Raw genomic sequence first — 18,564 nt, 5'->3', positions numbered from 1 at the left:
GATATATAGAAATTGCCTAGAGCAGGGATGTCAAAACGGTTGCTCTTCGTCCGAACTTCAGTTGCCAGAGAATGCTGGTAGTTGCAGTTTGAAAGCTGGAGGGCCACAGGTGTTCACCCCTAATCTAGACATTCATATCATCAAGTGCACTGTCAAATACTAAAAAATGCTATACTTATATACCTAAAACCATACAGACCACCACAGTAATTACATACCCACCTTCATTATAAAACATACTTTTATAAAACCTAATTTTAAAACCTACTATTATATACCTACTCTAGCTAGAATGCAGAGATAATTAGTTCTATAAGGTATTACCTTCCTCAATGACTCGTCCCTTATCATCCAGCATGCCTTGGATCTCACACCCCCGTAGATACATGAGGCCAGTCTGCTCTACAATGGGTTGCCGCCGATCAATTTTTGTACCATAAGGCAGGCAGGGCCTTAAGGTGATCAGGAAGCAGACATCATGCTTGCGGAGACCTAGATGGAACAGTAAATTTCATTCTGCTACTTTGGAATGCATCAACAGGACACAATACACATAAGATGAGTGAGCGTCAGTTTGCAACCTGCACTCATGTTAAATGACAACTTACCTGCGAGCATATATTTATAGTGACAGGCTATGCATTCTATTGCTTTTTTTACCGCTACCATGAAGGTGTTAATAAATCAGCAGTTTTATTGCTCTAAGCTCTGGTAGGCTAACACTTGTGGCAACCCTGCACTCAGGGATACAGTACCTAAATCACAAAGATTTGCCAAAGAGCAGTAACACCATGGTAAGCGGATTTCATAAATCATGGCCACTTTTGCATATTTTGTTCCAACTGTTTTGGCAACAATATAGTTAAAGAAAATGCGCCTTGAAATCAGACCCACTCAACCCTAGTGCTGAGTGGGTACTTGGCAGGGCTCAGGCTTTCTGATCAAACGCCGGCCTCTTGTGCAGTGCCAACAGAGGTTACTAGGAGGGCGATATGTGAGCCAGAGACCCTATAAGGGTATGTTGTGCTGTCACTTGCCAGCTGGCAGTCAATGGAAAACTCACAGTGCAATTCAGAAATATTATATTTTCCTTTATCAACCGCTTGCTCACTCTGCCCCCTACAGCTATAAACCCACCTAATTCTGTGCAACATCCTGGGGAAATGTGATTCTCTAACAAAAAAATCTTTCACTGAGCCCATTTTTAAAAGCCCCTAACCACAATCAGGATTTCCAGCCACTCAAACACAATCCTATAAACAAGCATTTTCACACAAAGCACCATTAAAGAGCTTATTGTACTAAACATAGGTGTGTGCATAAAAGGTATATGCAACATCTAATGATTAACAGTTCTTCCCTTTACCAAAATGACTTGCCGCTGCTTACATGCCCCCCATATATTTTGAAACCTACAATCATATGCAACATTGCAATTCATATGGGCCCCATAGATATTTAGACATTACTGCTCACATGGGCCCCATGGCAAGAGGGTCATGGATGAGGACAAGGTGAAAACTGGCTATATGCTCTTCTAGACACACCTAAAATCCCAGCTTAGAGAGATTTGGGGTAAATATGCATTTGCTGGCCTAGATATTTTTGGAACTATGAATTAATGACTAATACATTGATATTTTCCTGTATCTCTATTTATTTTGAGTTAAAGGAACAGTAACACCAAGCATTAAAATATATCAAAGTAATTGAACTATAATGTACTGCTGGCCAACACTGCTAAATCTGTGCATTGCTTCATTGTGTGCTTGCTTCAGTAAGACTACTATAGTTTATATAAATACCTTGCTGTGTAGCCATGGGGGCCATTTGAAATAAGAGAAGGAAAAGGTCACATAGCAGATAACAGACACTCTAGAATACTATGATGTTTTTCCACAGGTTTCTATGCAACCTGGGCTTTTTCTCCTTTTTACCAGCTTGAAAGGCTGCCCCCATGGCTACACAGAAGCTTTGTTTATATAAACTATAATAGTGTTCCCGAAGCAAACACACCAGTTTTACCAGTGCAGGGCAATAGCGCATTATATTTTAATAACTTCAAAACACTAATTTTTTGGTGTTACTGTTCCTTTGAGAGGGTCCCTAACCAAGTATGGAACTTAAAAAGGGGCCCTTAGACTGCATAGTCTGCTTCCTCTATAGTAGTTAGAAATCACCCCTCCCTAGCTGCTCTTACCAATACGGGCGCAAAAGGGCGGGGAGTGAGGGGAAGTGACTGATTGGGCAGGTGATGGAGAGCTAAGTAGGAAATTGTGTGTGTGCTGAGCCCCTCTGACACCTAGTATTAAATGAGACTCTATTAAGTAGCCCTCTATAAGTATAAAGAATATGAACAACATGACAGTAACTTGGTGTGGCACTCACCAGGAGCTGGTTATGACTAGCCAGAAGATACCAAAACCCATCCATTTAGCAGACTAAGCGTTAAAAAGTTTAACATAGGCAAAGACCCAAAAAAAAGAAGCAGTATTTAGTGTACCAGTCTTTGCTTAGCAAAGTCTAGTCTTTTATAAAAAAATTTATGAGAATGACATTGTTTGGCCTTTTAATAAGGCCTTCACAGAGTGGTTTTATTGCTACACCAGTGGAATGGCAGATTAATGATGATGGCTCTGTTTCATCTGCACAATTACACATTCACGAATACATTTTAGTCCTGTGTTGTATGAGAGATGGAATGTGTGGGTTTATTCTGAAGATCTCAAATGCCAGATAAAACTGATCCAGACATGTGGCAGATCACACTAAGGCACTTTTATCCCTTCACTGACTAATTGGGCTATAAATCGCAGTGTACTTCCAGAATGAGGTTTAAACAGCTACATCTGAACTGTAACAAGAGACACTGGATGGTTTGCAGGTATTACCTTCAGTTGCCCTGTGATATGGACACAAAATGAATACCTGTCCTAATGTATCAGAGGCCACATCATTTAAACAATGTCAGGCAGTTCTATCAAAACATTTTTTACAATACCTTCCCATTCTTCTTTGATGTGTTTTTGGACATTCAGGTTGATTGTGACATCGGCCCTGACTCGAGTTGGCCAGTTCTCGCCAATATTGGGCTTGGCCACTTCTACTACTGAGAAGGCCACAATTGGCTGGGCCATACGTGCCCAACCCCCAAAAACAATGCCTCCATATTCGGACTGCCTGCATTGGGGATAAAGAAGCAGTTTAGATGTTTATTAAGAAATAATCTTAACTAAAAGCAACAACAAATACAAGTAAGACGTTTAACATTAAAGGGAAAATATAACTAGTCTGGGACTTGAAGTCCTTTTGCTTTTAAAGAATCTGTGCAGGGCCCACTGTGAAAAGTATGCAGACTTCTATTCCCAGAATCCTTCACATCAACATGGAGAGATACTGAATTACTCTACCAGCCGAAAGAGGGTAGAGAAATGAACCCTGTGACCAGCATATCATGGCTTCCTCTCAATCTGACACATTTGTATGTCTGTGCAAAATATTTATATTTATTTATGGAGGTTTAGACAGTGTTCACACTCCTTTCTTACATAAGCCCAACTGAATGAGCTCATGTTAAAAAAAAAGGGGGGATTTCTGCCTTTAAAGGCTTGGACAGACAGAGAGCTTTATCGCCCATAGGAAATCTCCTCTCAAACAGGCAAAAAAGCTCCCAGCAATACCTGCAACTCTGGATTCATTGTAATATAAAATATTATCTATCGGAAGTGTGTAGTAAAGGAGGATGTACTGAATGCAACCGAGTATACAGCGTGTGCAAGAGTAAAAGCAGAGCGCTGACAGGGTTACACATCAAAGCCAAGCTGGCTCAGCAAACTGAAATTAGCATGCAATGAGAAACAGGGAGAGCTCAAGTTCCACTTATCTCACCCCCCTCATAGCTTGTGTCTGCAGATGGGATCTGTGTGAAATACCAGGGGGATAAACTGCTACTGCAATAACATCTACATTAGAGTGTAGGGCAGAGGCTGCTGGTGAGGATTCAGCTTAGACACTTGATCTGTAATATTTCTATGCAACCACAAATAATAGAAGAAACATAAAATAAAATATTGTGTTGCAACATGAAAGCCTTATGTATAGGGGCACAACCAATGATAGATGCATGTACATGTAGAATTAAGGCAACTAAGGTGGTAATAAAGTTACATAAGCAACACTTGCCCAGGAACCTGTAATAACAAGGGGGCTATATATCAACTGGGGCACAATTTGCATTCTCTATGCTATAATCTACAACTGATTAACTGTTGGCAACTTGATATGTGTAACTGAATGGGCAAAAAGAACACTTCAGCAGGAGCACAAATTATCTCACTAAAGAAATGGCGGCAAAAAGAACGATATGAGAATGGCATGAAGGAATAAGAAGGGAGGATATACACACAGCTTTAGTGTAGCGAAATGGCACATGGAGTGAGACTGCACATGCGTTTGGCAGATCATATTTCATATATGTTAAGTAACAGATCAGAAAGTAAGCACACTACAAATCATGCAGACAATGTGCTTGGCTAAAGGACTTTACAATGTGACTCAATATCAAATGTATGGCAAGGCTGGTTGGATGCAGGGGTTTTAGTGGAGCTTAGTGCAGCAAAAGAATAATCATGTTACAGAGGTGACCTTTCTATTAGGGAATTGGGACGCAAATTCAGTAGCAGTTAATCATCTACCTGTGAGAGGGTAAACAGAAATTTAAAATACTCTGATGAATGAGCCCTAGACAGTATGTTCTGTAATGCCTGAAGTATTCAAACTGCAAAATTCACATGGAAATTGCTATGCCATACAGCAGCATTTCCCCAGGATTCCCAGCGACACTGCAGGCACCAGCTAAATAGCATGCACAGGACTTGCCTGCCACTAATTATGTACAGCTTCCCATTGTGCATGAGCAATCTGTTTTAAATTGCAATAAGGATTGTGCAGAGGTGTTTTAACAGTTAAGGCAACTATTTCTGCCTCAGTTTTATTGCTTTGCACTTGCTTTCATAAATGAGCCCTTTAGGTCTTTTTTCTAAACTGCTTTGCGTATCTCAGTGAATACTATAACCCATTATCTTTATCCATATTGGGTCTTGCGATTCCTTAACAATTCAACATTCCCAAGGTTCTGTAGGCTACAAGGTAATTCAGTAGAACCTATATTCTTGCAACATTCTTGAAGCAGAAGACGTCTGCTTGTGCATTTGGGGATATATATGCTGTACTATTTACAGAAATGTCTGTACTTGCAACACATTGGCTATATATACACACTCCCACCGTAACAATACAATAAATGATACAATCAAGAAAATGTAAAAAGGAATACATAAGGATAATGCCTTAGCACTCTCTAAATATTGTCCCTGCAACTTTTTGTGTGCCTCTTCTATTTGTCTCTTTAAAATGTTGTAAGCTTCCGAGTATAACAATAACTAAGAAGGGTCCAAGAAGTGGGTATATATTGGGACTGATAAGCTAGTGTGAGTTGCATACTGGCATTGGTAAGCTAGTGTGCGATACGTACTGGGACTGAAAAGCTAGTGTGAGACACGTACTGGGAACAGTAAGCTAGTGCAAAAGTATCTCTATTCCGGCCCACAGCATGAAAAATCTTGAACAAAAATGGACATAATTTAAAACAAAAAATAGTGCATTATTTATGCATTTTTATATCTCAAAGAAAAGTGAGGTTTCCCACACATCACAAAATGAATTTAGCAATGAGATTAGGTCCCACACAGTGCAGCAGGGCTAATAACAGCTCTAAATGGAACAGCCTCCCTGTCAGCATGATGGATGTTTAAAGGCAATGACCCTATATATTTTCAGAAGGACATTTTTACCTGCCAGGTACAGCCCAGTAGTTGTACTTACCAAGGCTTCATGCGGCAAACCACATCCTCAATGTCCTGACGGATCTCATATGTTGACTCCAAGCGGAAGAGGTTGAAGTTGCGCAGTAGATAATCATGTAGGGTAAGGAACTGCAGGTTTAATTTTGGCAGTGCAAGGCACCCTAAAACAGGGACATGGATTGAATAATGTCAAACATTCCAAAACTCAATTTTAATAAGCCTGACCTATTCGCCTTACAAAAGACTATTTGCATGCTATTTTACACTTCTAAACAATGGTACTTAAAAGGTGCAATGGGCAAGATCCATTGTGAGACAAGCTTATCTCCTCTTCAAATCCATATTAAATTGGAGTTTTCACTTAATAAATCATCTTTATTTTTTCCACATTAGGGTTTAAATGAGAACTAAAGCCCAACTAAAGAAGTAGGCTAGAAATGATGTACATTATGTTTTGGGCTTTTGCACCAGCCCAAGGCACCCACAGCCCTTTAGCAGGGAAGATCTGTGCCCCCAAAGATGCCCAAGTAGCTCTCCATCTTCTTTTCTGCTAATTCACTGCACATGCTCTGTGCTGCTGTCAATTACTGAGCTTAGGGACCTACGCAAAATATTCTGTATATTTGTCACGTGACATAATGTCAGCACTGCCCCTACAGTCTGAGATGAACAGATAATGTGGGAGCCTACCGTCTGAGAGCTTACGGGCGTGAATAATGTAGTGGGCTTACGGGTGTGAAATATACAGGGGTGTAAAGCCTGAATCTGAAGTGTGAACAATGCAGGGGGCCAGGTAATTACAGTACTGATACCCTTTATAGTTTACACAAAGGTGTCACAGCAGCCAGACAGATGGCGGGGCCACACAACATGTGTCTGAATATAGTTGCTATAGAAATAGGGAACCTTTGGGCTGATTCAAGAAGTTCAGTATATAAAATAAAGAATTTACAGCCATATTCATTTTTAGGGTTTAGTTCTTCTTTAAGGCAGAAACACCACCCATTACACCACCCATCTTTTAATCAGTGGGAGCAAACCATAACTTCTTTGTTCAGGGAATATAATTCATAGGTTTTACCCTGTATACCATTTTCTGAATACATAACCATGTATATAATGTTCCTCATAAGACAGTCAATGTAATTTCATACAAACAGGCAATTATTTCCCTCAATATTTCAGTTACAGCTGTGTTCTGTCCCTCAAACGTCTAGCTATCAACCATAAAAACCACAACATGTTGCTGGAACATTAGCAAAATCACATTTAACAAGCAAAAGACCACTTGGGCACAATGGGATTAATTCATGAAGCTCTTGGCAGGTGTTTATCTATATTACATCTCAGTCAGACTCTCACAACAAAAGCGGCAAGATCAGTTTACAGCCTCTCACCTTCCCCGGAATAGTACTCTGTAGGCACGATGTTCTCATCCCATACAATCTTCTCTGTGGGGTACAAGGGCATTTGGTTCAGCTGCTGAATTTGAGAGATGCGACGTTCATGCCGAGAGACCTTGAGATGGAAAGGAAGATAAAGTTTCTCTTGTAATGCTTCTGTGATTTTCACTGTACACAATGCTACCGCAAGACTTTTCAGGAAGCTGCTCACTATACCATCCCTAGGCATAGTTTTTGGCAGATTTCCCCCTAGCTTTTAAACACATGCCATGGAACTGTCTGCAAGTCTCTGATAGCTGCCCAGTACTAAAGGAGAAGTATGGCATAACTGAAATCCTCCACATCCTGGTAGGCAACAATAAATCATTTATGGCACTATCACTCTGGGCTAAAAATTATCATTACCTCTAAAAATGCACCCTTTATTACAGCTCCCTATATACCCACTATGGTCCCTTGTCCGTATTTCAAATAAGGGACTTGCAGCGTTTTTGGATAAAGAGTCAAAAGTAGCCTGAAACAAAACTTCTTTCAGCACACACCATCTATATTTAAAGGAGTATAATGCACGCTTATTATTTATACAATAGGCCCCTTCAGTGGAATTGCATTCACTGAGAAGCAGGAATATGAGAGTAGAGCTTTAATTATTTGTTTCTCAGTCTGCAAAAAATGTTTCCCAAACATTATATATAATGATATCATCTTCAATACAGAAGCACAATCACTCAAGACTAAAACAGCTGGGAGGCAGATGGATGCACCAGTCTATGTTCTGTAACTGGATGTGCTAAAGAATTCTGTGCTAATATAAATCTCACAGCCTCCCACTCACACTTCATTAACCATATTTAATACTTTATACACTATAATGGGGTTTTTTTGTTTCTTAGAAGGCAGGATAATTTTTTTCTGAAACCAGATTGTTTCTGTATTGCATTGTATATTTCATACATAGCACACTGGCTGCAATGAGTCACTGACATTCTAAAATGGAGGGGAAAAAAAATCATCTTTTTATATAGATGCAACAAACCAATATTTTAAAAAATACTGGTACAAAGGAAAAAGATTTACGTTCTTGCGGATATCCAGAATTTTCATGGCGAGAATTTTCAAGACAGCATTGTATGCTTCTGTTCCATGTTAGGGCCTTTCTGGCTAAAAGACCTAACATAGCGAAGGGCCTGACAAACAGAGAATTGGCAGCATATACCCACCAGCACACCCTGGTGCATGGTATGAAGGATCGGCACCCTCCTCAGCAAGAAATTGGCACGAATCGCACACAGGACTAATTGAAAACAGGGTGACCCACTGCATGTTTATTCAAATGTGTAACGTTTCGGGGACATCATGATGTCTGATGAAGGGGTGTGTCCCTGAAACATTAGCCGTATGAATAAACATGCAGTGGGTCACCCCGCTTGCAATGAGTCCTGTGTGCCGGTTCTTTCCAATTCCAAACAGAGAACTGGCAAAATGCATGTGCATTCAGGGGCTGCATGCTAGATGGGCAACTTCTCACTTGACAGCTATACTCCCCCTGGGAGACAGCAGAACACAGATGATGTTACTATAGTTGTAACAATTCTCTCTAGTGTACTAAATTTGGTGCTAAGGGCTTATAAATAGACAAATATCTGAAATATTACTACAGTCCAGAGTTCTGGAGGCTGATTAACGCATTGAAAGAAGGAGCTATATCTAGTCAGCTGAAACCTACCAGCAGTTCCAAGAGTAACTCTTTTTCATATTTTGTGTCCTCTCCTTCAGCTAGAGCTGGTAAAAGACAAAGGTACGAGGCCACCCCGTGGAGTGTGTTTGGACTGCAACAGGAAATGACAATTTCGATTACTTGTGCTTTTCTTATAAAACTGGACTGAAATTTATTAAATATATCATAAAGTCTTTTTACATTTGCATTCAATCTAGGCTCTAGGTGGCACAATCAGGCTAAAACAAGGTTTGGCGAAGTTTGTATTAACCATCATTGTAAAGCGACACAGGTCAGAGCTTACATGGTCCAACTGACTGTATGCAAATATCACAGTGAAACTAATAGTACTATAGAACACTAGACAGAGAGGAACTTTATCTATGAACCTTCAAGCAGACACTAAATTACATGTTCCTAAGAGCCTAGGGTTAGTAAGCAGTACATTACCCATGCTTTAATTATGCATTTGAATTGAGTTTCCTCCTCTGACAGAAACCACAAATTTAACGATTCACACTATATCAATAATGAGTAACTGGCATACGGGATATGATAAAAGGACAATATATTTTTGTTTATTATGAGCACTTTAATTTATGCAGCAAGCAGGCTGAATGGACCAGTAAATATACTGATATTATATAGATATGGATTTTATACTTATTGTTTACAAAGCACAGTTGAGTTAAAACTGCGTTTGTTTTTTTGCACAAGGAGTTTATTAGTGAATGCTATATACTTACTTTAGAGGACCAAATAATTTCACAAGGGATTCTCGCAAGTCAACAGCTGCCACATTTGAAAGTGCAAAGTTGTAGAGTTCAGGAAAGTGAGCAAAAGCTGCTCTCTACAGATGGAAATATATGTAAAAAAACATGATTAAATGGCAAGCTCAGTATAGAGAAGAACAAATAAATATAAAGACAAGGCTTTGTACTCACCTGCAAGGAAGTAATGCGATCATAGTGAATTGTGGTCATCTCATTCTCTGTTAGGGCATTTCCCGTCTGGTCATTTATTTCAAACCCAGCATAAAATTTCAGCATGTCCAGAAGCTGATGGGAGAGGTACAGCTCAGAAATGTATACCATATTTTATTTATATATGCGTTACTGCCAAGGCCAACACCAACAAACCTGGGAGAAGAGATGTCCCTCCTGTTCCCGCTGGAATAAGTTGGAAAGGTAGCAATGAACAACCAAATGTGAATCATCTAGCACAGTGTTAAACCAGCGGCGTGTGGGAAGCAAAGCCTAGAAGAGAGTAAAAAGGAGATAAATGAGTGTATACAGAAAAGTCAACAAAAAAAATATTTATAAAGACTCTAAGTAACCTATTAAACATAACAGTTTATAATCTCTTAAAGTAGAACTAAACCCCCATAGGTAGAAAAGCCCCCCCCCCTCGCCTCTCCCTTCCCACAGTCTAATGTGTAGAAAAGTGCCCTTATTTGAAAACCCTAGCTAAAAAAGCAGAGCAGCGCAGTGGAGTTCACAGGTGTTATGTTCCATCCATTTGGATTCTATTCAGGCATCTTTTGTGTCAAGGAGTCTGCAGAAGCATGTACAGTTGAAGCTGAGGTTAGGGGGGCTGGTGTATCTAGGGAAGGGGAGTTTAGTTCTCCTTTAAAAAGTTCATAGACATTCACAATATCTGCAGCTGCCATATTACACCTGAAAATTCAGTACTGGAAAACAAAATTGCACTGCACATTGTAGACCCAGTGTTTGTAAAGGGCAATAATTACATCCCCCCTCCCATGAATCTATACCACTTTTAAGACAATACTTACTGTTGCTGATTGACAGTGCTTGCTATAGCTAAGTTATATAACTTAGCTATAGCAAGCACTGTCAATCAGCAACAAATACTACTTCATCAAAAATGTACCTTTTTCAATTAGTCCATTTAAGGGTAGAGGTAATTTATAACCACACACTTATTGACAGTGAATTTCATCTGTCACTTAGAAGCACAGAGAGGCATATTTATCAATTTTTTAATTTGTAAGTTTTAAGTTTTCTTTTAAATTTGAATAAACTCAACTTTTTACATAACTCAAATGTTTTCTTGTTTATTAACGAATTTGAATTAAAAAAAAAAAAAAAAAAAACTTTATTGAATTAAAAATCTGAAAAATTAAAAAAAATATACTCTCCGGAGTCACCGCATCAATAGACTATTGCTATCATATCTACAGTAAAAGGGAACAATCCTGTGAGGCCCACAGAATGACTTGGAAAGAACCTATGTTATGTTACGTTCATTTTTTCCTCCATTTGTATCTTATCACAACAATATATTATTCATTAAAGCCTGTCTGCAAATTTTAACTTAACGGACGAATGCCCTGTACCTAAGCATTGTTTCTAATTGCTGCAAAATCAAATAAAAACACTTTTACACAAAATAACTCAAATTGAAAAAAAAACATACATTTTGCCTAGAACAACCCTACCTACATGAACTTGCAAGATTGTAGATGCTTAAGTTTTATACTTAACTTTTTTGTGCTTAATAAATATCAAACAGTTTTTGGAAACCATAATTCTGGAGTTATTGCACAAAAAAATGAATTGTGGAAAAAAAGTGTAATTTAAACATTGATAAATCAGCCTCCAAATTTGTGTTTTTGCATGGCCTCACCAAACACATTTCATTATGGATAAAAGGGGTTGTTTCCCTTCCAACCACTTCAGTTCAGTTGATTTCAGATTAAACTTAAATTGATACATTTCTATATCTTTGGCCTGCTGGGAATAATCATTTATTTTCATTAGTCAGCTGTTATAATTGATACTACAGTTGCTTAATTGATAAACAGTTGCTAAAGTTCCACAGATGCATCTGAGAAATATAGCAACTAATGTAGCAAATTGTAAGAAGTCTACACCTCGATTATGAAGCAGACAGACTGAAACATCAGAGAGAAAAACATTAACCTTATAACTTCAGTAGAAAAATGGTCAATAAAATCAAACAAAAAAACCTGCAACTGCAAGTGTTAATTTCCGGTGTACTGTCTAAAAACAACTGAAGTAAAAAGTTTAAAAGGTGAACAACCCTCCTATAAGTCATAATGAGCTGGCAATTGTGATCTATCCAAATCCCCAAAGAAATAATGATCCAAGTTGTACCTCCAGGTCAATCATGAGTTCTATAAATCGCTCACAGTAATGCACTCTGTCCATGCTGACTGTACCTTAAAAAAAAAAAAATGTAATACATATCAACTACAGAATTTTTATTTAGCAGCAATAAGGTTTTTTCTTTTTGTTTTTAACAAACTTCGAGTATCAGTCAGTTCATGAGTATGGGAGTATCTCCATATAGAAAAGGTGTGAAACTGGTTGACAACGGATTCAAACAATTCTGACACAAGGAAAGGAACTTACCAGAAGTTGGGATGGACTGGAGTACCGACAGGAAATTCTGGATAAGTTGTTTAAGGAATGTCCTTTCCTGCATTGCCCTAAAAGGTTCCAAAACAATAGATAAGCATTTGGCGCCAATAAAATCAGCCCCTTTTGATAAAATGCAATAGAACAAACAAATCCAAGTAGGGTAAGTCTGGTTATTTAGAGGACTAATTTGTTTGTTTGATGGGCAGAAAGCAGGATAAGTTAGCAATCACCCACAAATTCTATACACACACACAAACATCTATGCAGTTCATCAGTCTGGAAATACAATGTGGCTACTCATGATTTTGATTTGGGTACGCTTTTAAAATACACAACACTGCTGCTGTAATGTGTGTGCACAAGCTGCTTCCCAGGTGGGTTATAACCACCCCCACAAAATCCTAAGATATACCACCTAAATGATATATGGCAGCAAAGAAGAAGCAGCAGCAAAAAGCCTGCTTCGGTGTTAATTAAAGGAACAGTAACATCAAAAAATGTAAGTGTTTTAACGTTTTAAATTAAAATATAATGTGCTGTTGTTCTGCAAAAAAAATGATGTGTTTGCTACAGAAAAGCTACTATATAAATAAGTGGCTGTGTAGCCACGGGGGCAGCCATTCAAGCTGGAAAAAAGGCACAGGTTACATAGCAGATAACTAGTAGATAAGCCCCATACAATGGGGGTTTATCTGTTATCTGCTAAGTAACCTGTGCCTTTTCTACTTTGAATGGCTGCCCCCATGGCTACACAGCAGCTAATTTATATAAACTATAGTAGTCTTTCTGAGGCAAACACACCAGTTGTAGCAATGCAGGGCAATAGTACATTATATTGTTATTACTTTTATACACTTTCATTTTTTGGTGTTACTGTTCCTTTAAGACCAGAAGCTTACATTTCTTCTACATTCACAGGACGACACCAGCTGGCACAGAGTGGAATTACAGGTGTTTGGTTCAGTATGCAGAAACCAGCACCTGCTCATAAGCAAGAATAATGCAGAAATCGCTTCCTCCCATCTTTAACTGTGCAATGCGTGTAACCAAAATAAAATGTATTGAGTCCCTTACTGTGCACATGCTTTACTGTCCATTTTCTCATCTGCTTTCTTAATGAGATTCCAGAATTTCCTAAGTTTTGGTGTTTTCTTCAGCTCCTTTTCCAAACGGCTCTAAAATGAAAAAGTGGAATCAGTACAACATTTCCTTTCCTACTGATTTTTTTATTCTGTTAATATATTTTAGAAAACAAGTACAGACATAGTTTCATTATTTCTGCAAATGGGGAATACCAATTTGCTTTTGAAGGCACCATAATGACTAAAAATGATTAAATAGAGATGAAGTTTGCTCTCTGGGACTGGCCCCACACACCATGACATCCTTTTCTTTATCTTTACTGATTCCCCCATCTAATCCCATTCTTTATTCTGACTATTCCCACTAATGCCAGTTAAATCCAAAAAAATATAATTTCTGATCTCACAATTTCATGTAGCTTCCATATACTAATCTTGGCATTCTACCTTATCCTTCTGTTATCTATCTCTCCCTGTAATAGCAATATCAAAACAATCCACTTTCATCACCTCTTACCAATTTTTACCTCAGTAGTCCATCTGTTTTTCTATTTTCTATTTCATACCAGCCATCCTGCACCTCTACTTCCCATTACATCTTCAATAAAAAAAATGCACCCTTCAATCCTAAATATCCAACCCCTGTCTTATCTCCTTTCTTACAATCTGTTTTACTCATCCATGTCTCTCCCTTCTATACCTGTTCCAATTCTCTTTTCCACCTGCATTTTCCAATCTCTTTTCTCTCTATCCTGCACCACAGCAAATCACATCGATAAGATGGGACATTGCTTTCATATTATTGGCTATCCTTTCAACCTTCCCTTCCATCCTATTCCCAGTTCTTACCTCTCCTTTTGCCCCCACTTCTAATTCCCAGCTTGTTATCATGAAATAGGTTATCCACTCATTAACAATAGCAGACATGTAAAAAACTGAAAAAGCAAAGAAATACTAAACAAACATTACCGGCTGAAGGCAGATCCACATGGGCAGGGAGATGAGTTGCTGAATCTGTCCACGAATCAAATCAACCTCCTGCAAATGAAGAAGTATCAATTTATAAATAATTCACAGTGCCTGAATTTAGTAGGGTAGCCACAATCCTATTGGGTTAATTTAATGTCTGCAATATTTTTGCAAACATTACAATTATGTAAATTATAGAACAATTCCTTATCTGGAAAACCCTAGCTCCCAAGCATTTCAGATAATAGATCCTATAGTTGATGCTAATGCTAAAAGCTGATTAAATCATACATGCTTTGACACCTACAGGGATACGGACCACAGGAGTTCTAGTTTTGCAACTGTATAAATGACAGCTCAGTAACAGACAATCAGGATGACACAGGAGATAATTACCAGGCTGTTGAAGCAGTGATCTAAGAAAACAAGCAGGACTGTGAGCTCATGCAAAGAGAAGTCATTTTCAGTCTCCACAGTTATGGATGCCTCCATTATACTCTTGAAAAAGAAAGGGAAGTGTTCTGGTTTCTTCTTGAAGGTCTGCAGAGAAAAATGAATAGGGGACTTAAGGACACTACTTCATAAAGACTTCCCACTACTAAGCATAATAAATCACATATGCACAACGTAAAAACAAGTTTCCTAGTGTTGTTAGTAGGCGGAGGTCTGCAAGTTCAGCATCCATATTGACAAAAAATAATTTAGCATGCCGTACTTAGCTTTCTGAGCAGCCTTCGCCATTCTGCACAACATGTGGCTACAAATGGCACAAACATAAATTGAATATAAGCCCAAGTGGCACAATGTTATAAATCAGACATAAAAATGTTTTGCCAGGAGGGAAAGGCTTATTCCCTGGTCATCACAACCCAAGTATGGTGTGTATTATCTAGAAACTATTACCTTGTCCTTCAATAAAAGAAACTAGTAGGTTAGACATATTTAATGTTTGTGATTCTTACCTCCCAGGCTGGCACATTTTCCCTGAATTTCTCATTCACCATGCAACAGATGGACATCAGATAGGGTTTACTGGACACCTCTGGCGAGTAATTTACCCATAAGTAGTTCTCCAGGTACTGACTGTTATAGAACAAAATGAACCATTTATGCAGTGCCATAAAAATCAAGGTTAAATAGTGCAGTAGAAGCAAAACTGTAGATTGCAGTTTTAAAAATATATAAATTTACCTGAACTCTAAGAGCATTATCTTTTTGATGGAAAACCTGCCAAGAAATAAAAGGAACATTACAATTACAAGAAGTCATTTGAAAACTTTGCTAGGGAGTATTAGACAAGCTGCACCACTGAGTTTCAAAAGTACCAATTCCCAAGCTAACACTGTTAATTTTATCATAATATGGGACTATGAAGTGGTAGTAAAGCAGAAAATGAGTAGTAAATCAAATGCAACTGTTAACTGTTATTAGCTGTTGTAGTAGAGGTTAATTGTCATTAAAAAAAACAAAACAAAAAAAACTACATGCCAACATGTAACTTCTGCTTATTCAACATTCATGACAATGCATACATGTTATTGTTATGACAGCTCCAATTTATGGTACATTCAGTGAAGAAGCATATTCCACCCCATGGGGCCCATTTATCAAAGTCCGAATATCGGACATTTAAAAGTACGATAGAAAAAATTTGGATTAAAACCGAATTTCTGATGTGCGTTAAAAGCACAAAAATTTTGCAGCGTGGTTGTACGGAAATATTGTGGAACGATCCAAAATTCTCTTATCTGAACGATCATAAACGGAGTGAAAAACTTTGACTTTGATCCTTCAGTGCATGATTTTGGAAGCCTCCTATAGGACTTCAATGGCACTCTGAATTCCGAAACTGTCGCACTCATTGCGACAAATACAATTTTGTCGCAAAGTATGAAAAAGTTGCGGAAATGAAAGAAAAAAATTGCAGAAAATACACACAGTTCTAAAACTTAGAAATCATACGATTTTTTCCCATTCGGACCAAATTGTACTTTGATAAATGTGCCCCCAAGTGTTAGAGAAATTAATTTTACCTCGATGCTGCAATTTCCTTTACATAGATGTCTTCAATCACCTATAGAGTATGGTAGAAAATGTTTGCATTAACAGTAGAATTCAAGTATACATTCTAATATAAAACATTCTGGTATATTAGTTGTACTTAAGAATAGAGCACAGGGTCCATAACTTTGTGAGTCTCTGAACAAAAATGTTAAGAAACACTAACATATATGTATATACAGTAATTTAGCCAAAAGGAGCACTCGTGTATAAAGCAAATCAACTGCCTGGGTGCTGACAAAAATGCATAAATACAGAGAAGAAAGTATCGCACTCGCAGGACTTGTATCAAAAAGACTTTATTTTATACAAGTACTGTGAGTGCAATACTTTCCTGTATGTATGTATGTATGTATGTATGTGTATATATATATATATATATATACACACACACACACACACATATACACACACACACTTTTTTTCTACAGACTTTACATTGGAGGCATTTAGGTAACCAGACCATCTGTGACACCGTTTGTTACATGCTGATATGGTTCTGCCAAAGTAATTTGACAGTAACTGTAAATCAGATACATTGTTACTATTTATCTGGTTCTACAAAAAGCTGTCTCGTAGTGATGTAAAGTCTTTTCTCTAATTCTCATTAGCCATTATTTATAGAGCAACAATATATTTATGCAGCACAGAGACTTGTATATCCCTGCCTAGTAAAGCTTACAGTCACAAGTCTCTTCAGATACTGGGATGATAACATATTTCTACAAAGCCTTCCGCAAGCCTTGAAAATATTAATAGCTTCATCAGGTTTGTGCACTTAGAGAAGGAAAGGTTAAATCCCCTGGAATGGGGTAAATAGTTATAATCAATGGGGGTTGCCTAACATTATAGCACCCCTCCAGTGATTATACGTTTTGTTCTCCTTTAAGTACACATGGACAAGTTGCTGGTGTAACATCTCAGTGGGTTATTAAATTAAAAACACCAATGAAACAGTAGAAGCCCTGGTGAAAATGGATCTAACAAGAACTCATGCAGTCTGATTGCAAATCACTGGCACATCATTTCTCCCCTTACCTTGTAATCAAATGGCAGCTTCTTCTTTGAATGGGGAGCCCAATATGTATTGGCCAGCTGAAAGAAAACAGAAGAGCGATGAAAATGTTCATCTATATCCCAGATGCTATATAATAAAAGCAGTGAAAGCAGGTACCTAGCCAGAGAGCTCCCTTTTTCCCTACGTCCCCAACTTACCAGCGAGTGTGCAGGGAGTCCCTTTCCCATTTTGAACGTTTGCGCTCCAGATTCAAGTCCCTACACTTTTCAAACCCCGAGTTTGCCCAATGCCGATCTTATCCTTCCAAGCCTATACACACTGGCTCTGGAGGCATGTAAGGAAGTGGCGCCCGGCGTTCGAGCGACGTTACTTCCGCTCACCAGAAGCGCACACCGAAAATCTTCCCCCCGGATTAACAGGGAGCGTTGTTTTTAGTTCCTAGAAGCAAAAGAACTGCATCATGTGCACATTAAGAATACTTGGCGACTTTAGGTTCCAGTCTATTTTGCAGACCACTAGAAACTAGGCAGCAAATAAAAGTATACGGTTTAATTACTTAAGTTTTTTTTACTGTGGTTTTCACATAATTTAACATTCCTTACGCAAGCAACTGAAACCTGGGCAGGGTACTGCAGGCATGGAGCATCCAAATCTATGTAGTATTGAACAGCACAAAAGTTATAGTGCAGTATCTCATATAACCTTTAAACAAGTGTAATATATAAAGAAAACATGGACATAACATTTTTCTTTTTGTTTTCAGTCATCAAGAAAAACTCTTTTTCTGTAGTAAGGGCAGGGGTGCACAGGGAGATTAGTCGCACCGCAACAAATCTACCCACAATGCCATCCCACTGGATAGAATGTAAAAAGCCGGTGGGGTGGCATACGCGCCGCTGCAATGTCCCGCAGTCGTCCAAAGATCTTCGGGCGACTGCGGGACATTGCAGCGGCGCGTATGCCACCCGACTAGCTAGAATGTAAATCGCAGGTGGGATGGCATATGTGTCGCTGCAATGTCCCGCAGTCGCCCGAAGGCATTG

At 38.5% G+C, this 18,564-nt stretch overlaps 1 protein-coding gene across 1 annotated transcript in view; it reads right to left on the bottom strand.

The window, feature by feature from the left end:
- The window catches only part of aqr (aquarius intron-binding spliceosomal factor), a 37,635-nt gene extending 19,701 nt beyond the window's left edge, over positions 1–17,934 (bottom strand). The window contains exons 1-18 of the mRNA XM_002932843.5: positions 17,719–17,934; positions 17,542–17,598; positions 16,476–16,516; positions 15,634–15,669; positions 15,405–15,525; positions 14,839–14,982; positions 14,443–14,511; positions 13,466–13,566; positions 12,383–12,459; positions 12,125–12,189; positions 10,124–10,240; positions 9,929–10,042; positions 9,731–9,834; positions 8,994–9,096; positions 7,262–7,382; positions 5,884–6,025; positions 3,002–3,180; positions 325–492 (exon numbers count right to left, since the gene is read on the bottom strand). Coding sequence (XP_002932889.2) covers positions 325–492; positions 3,002–3,180; positions 5,884–6,025; positions 7,262–7,382; positions 8,994–9,096; positions 9,731–9,834; positions 9,929–10,042; positions 10,124–10,240; positions 12,125–12,189; positions 12,383–12,459; positions 13,466–13,566; positions 14,443–14,511; positions 14,839–14,982; positions 15,405–15,525; positions 15,634–15,669; positions 16,476–16,516; positions 17,542–17,598; positions 17,719–17,748 — 1,789 coding nt within the window. The 5' untranslated portion in view covers positions 17,749–17,934. The remainder of the gene's footprint in view (positions 1–324; positions 493–3,001; positions 3,181–5,883; positions 6,026–7,261; positions 7,383–8,993; positions 9,097–9,730; positions 9,835–9,928; positions 10,043–10,123; positions 10,241–12,124; positions 12,190–12,382; positions 12,460–13,465; positions 13,567–14,442; positions 14,512–14,838; positions 14,983–15,404; positions 15,526–15,633; positions 15,670–16,475; positions 16,517–17,541; positions 17,599–17,718) is intronic.
- Positions 17,935–18,564: the final 630 nt, after the last annotated feature.

Source organism: Xenopus tropicalis, chromosome 8, assembly GCF_000004195.4.
Source record: "Xenopus tropicalis strain Nigerian chromosome 8, UCB_Xtro_10.0, whole genome shotgun sequence".
NCBI classification, from domain to species: domain Eukaryota; kingdom Metazoa; phylum Chordata; class Amphibia; order Anura; family Pipidae; genus Xenopus; species Xenopus tropicalis.
The sequence above is the reverse complement of the archived record's forward strand: the minus strand, read 5'-3'. Positions and strand labels throughout refer to the sequence as shown.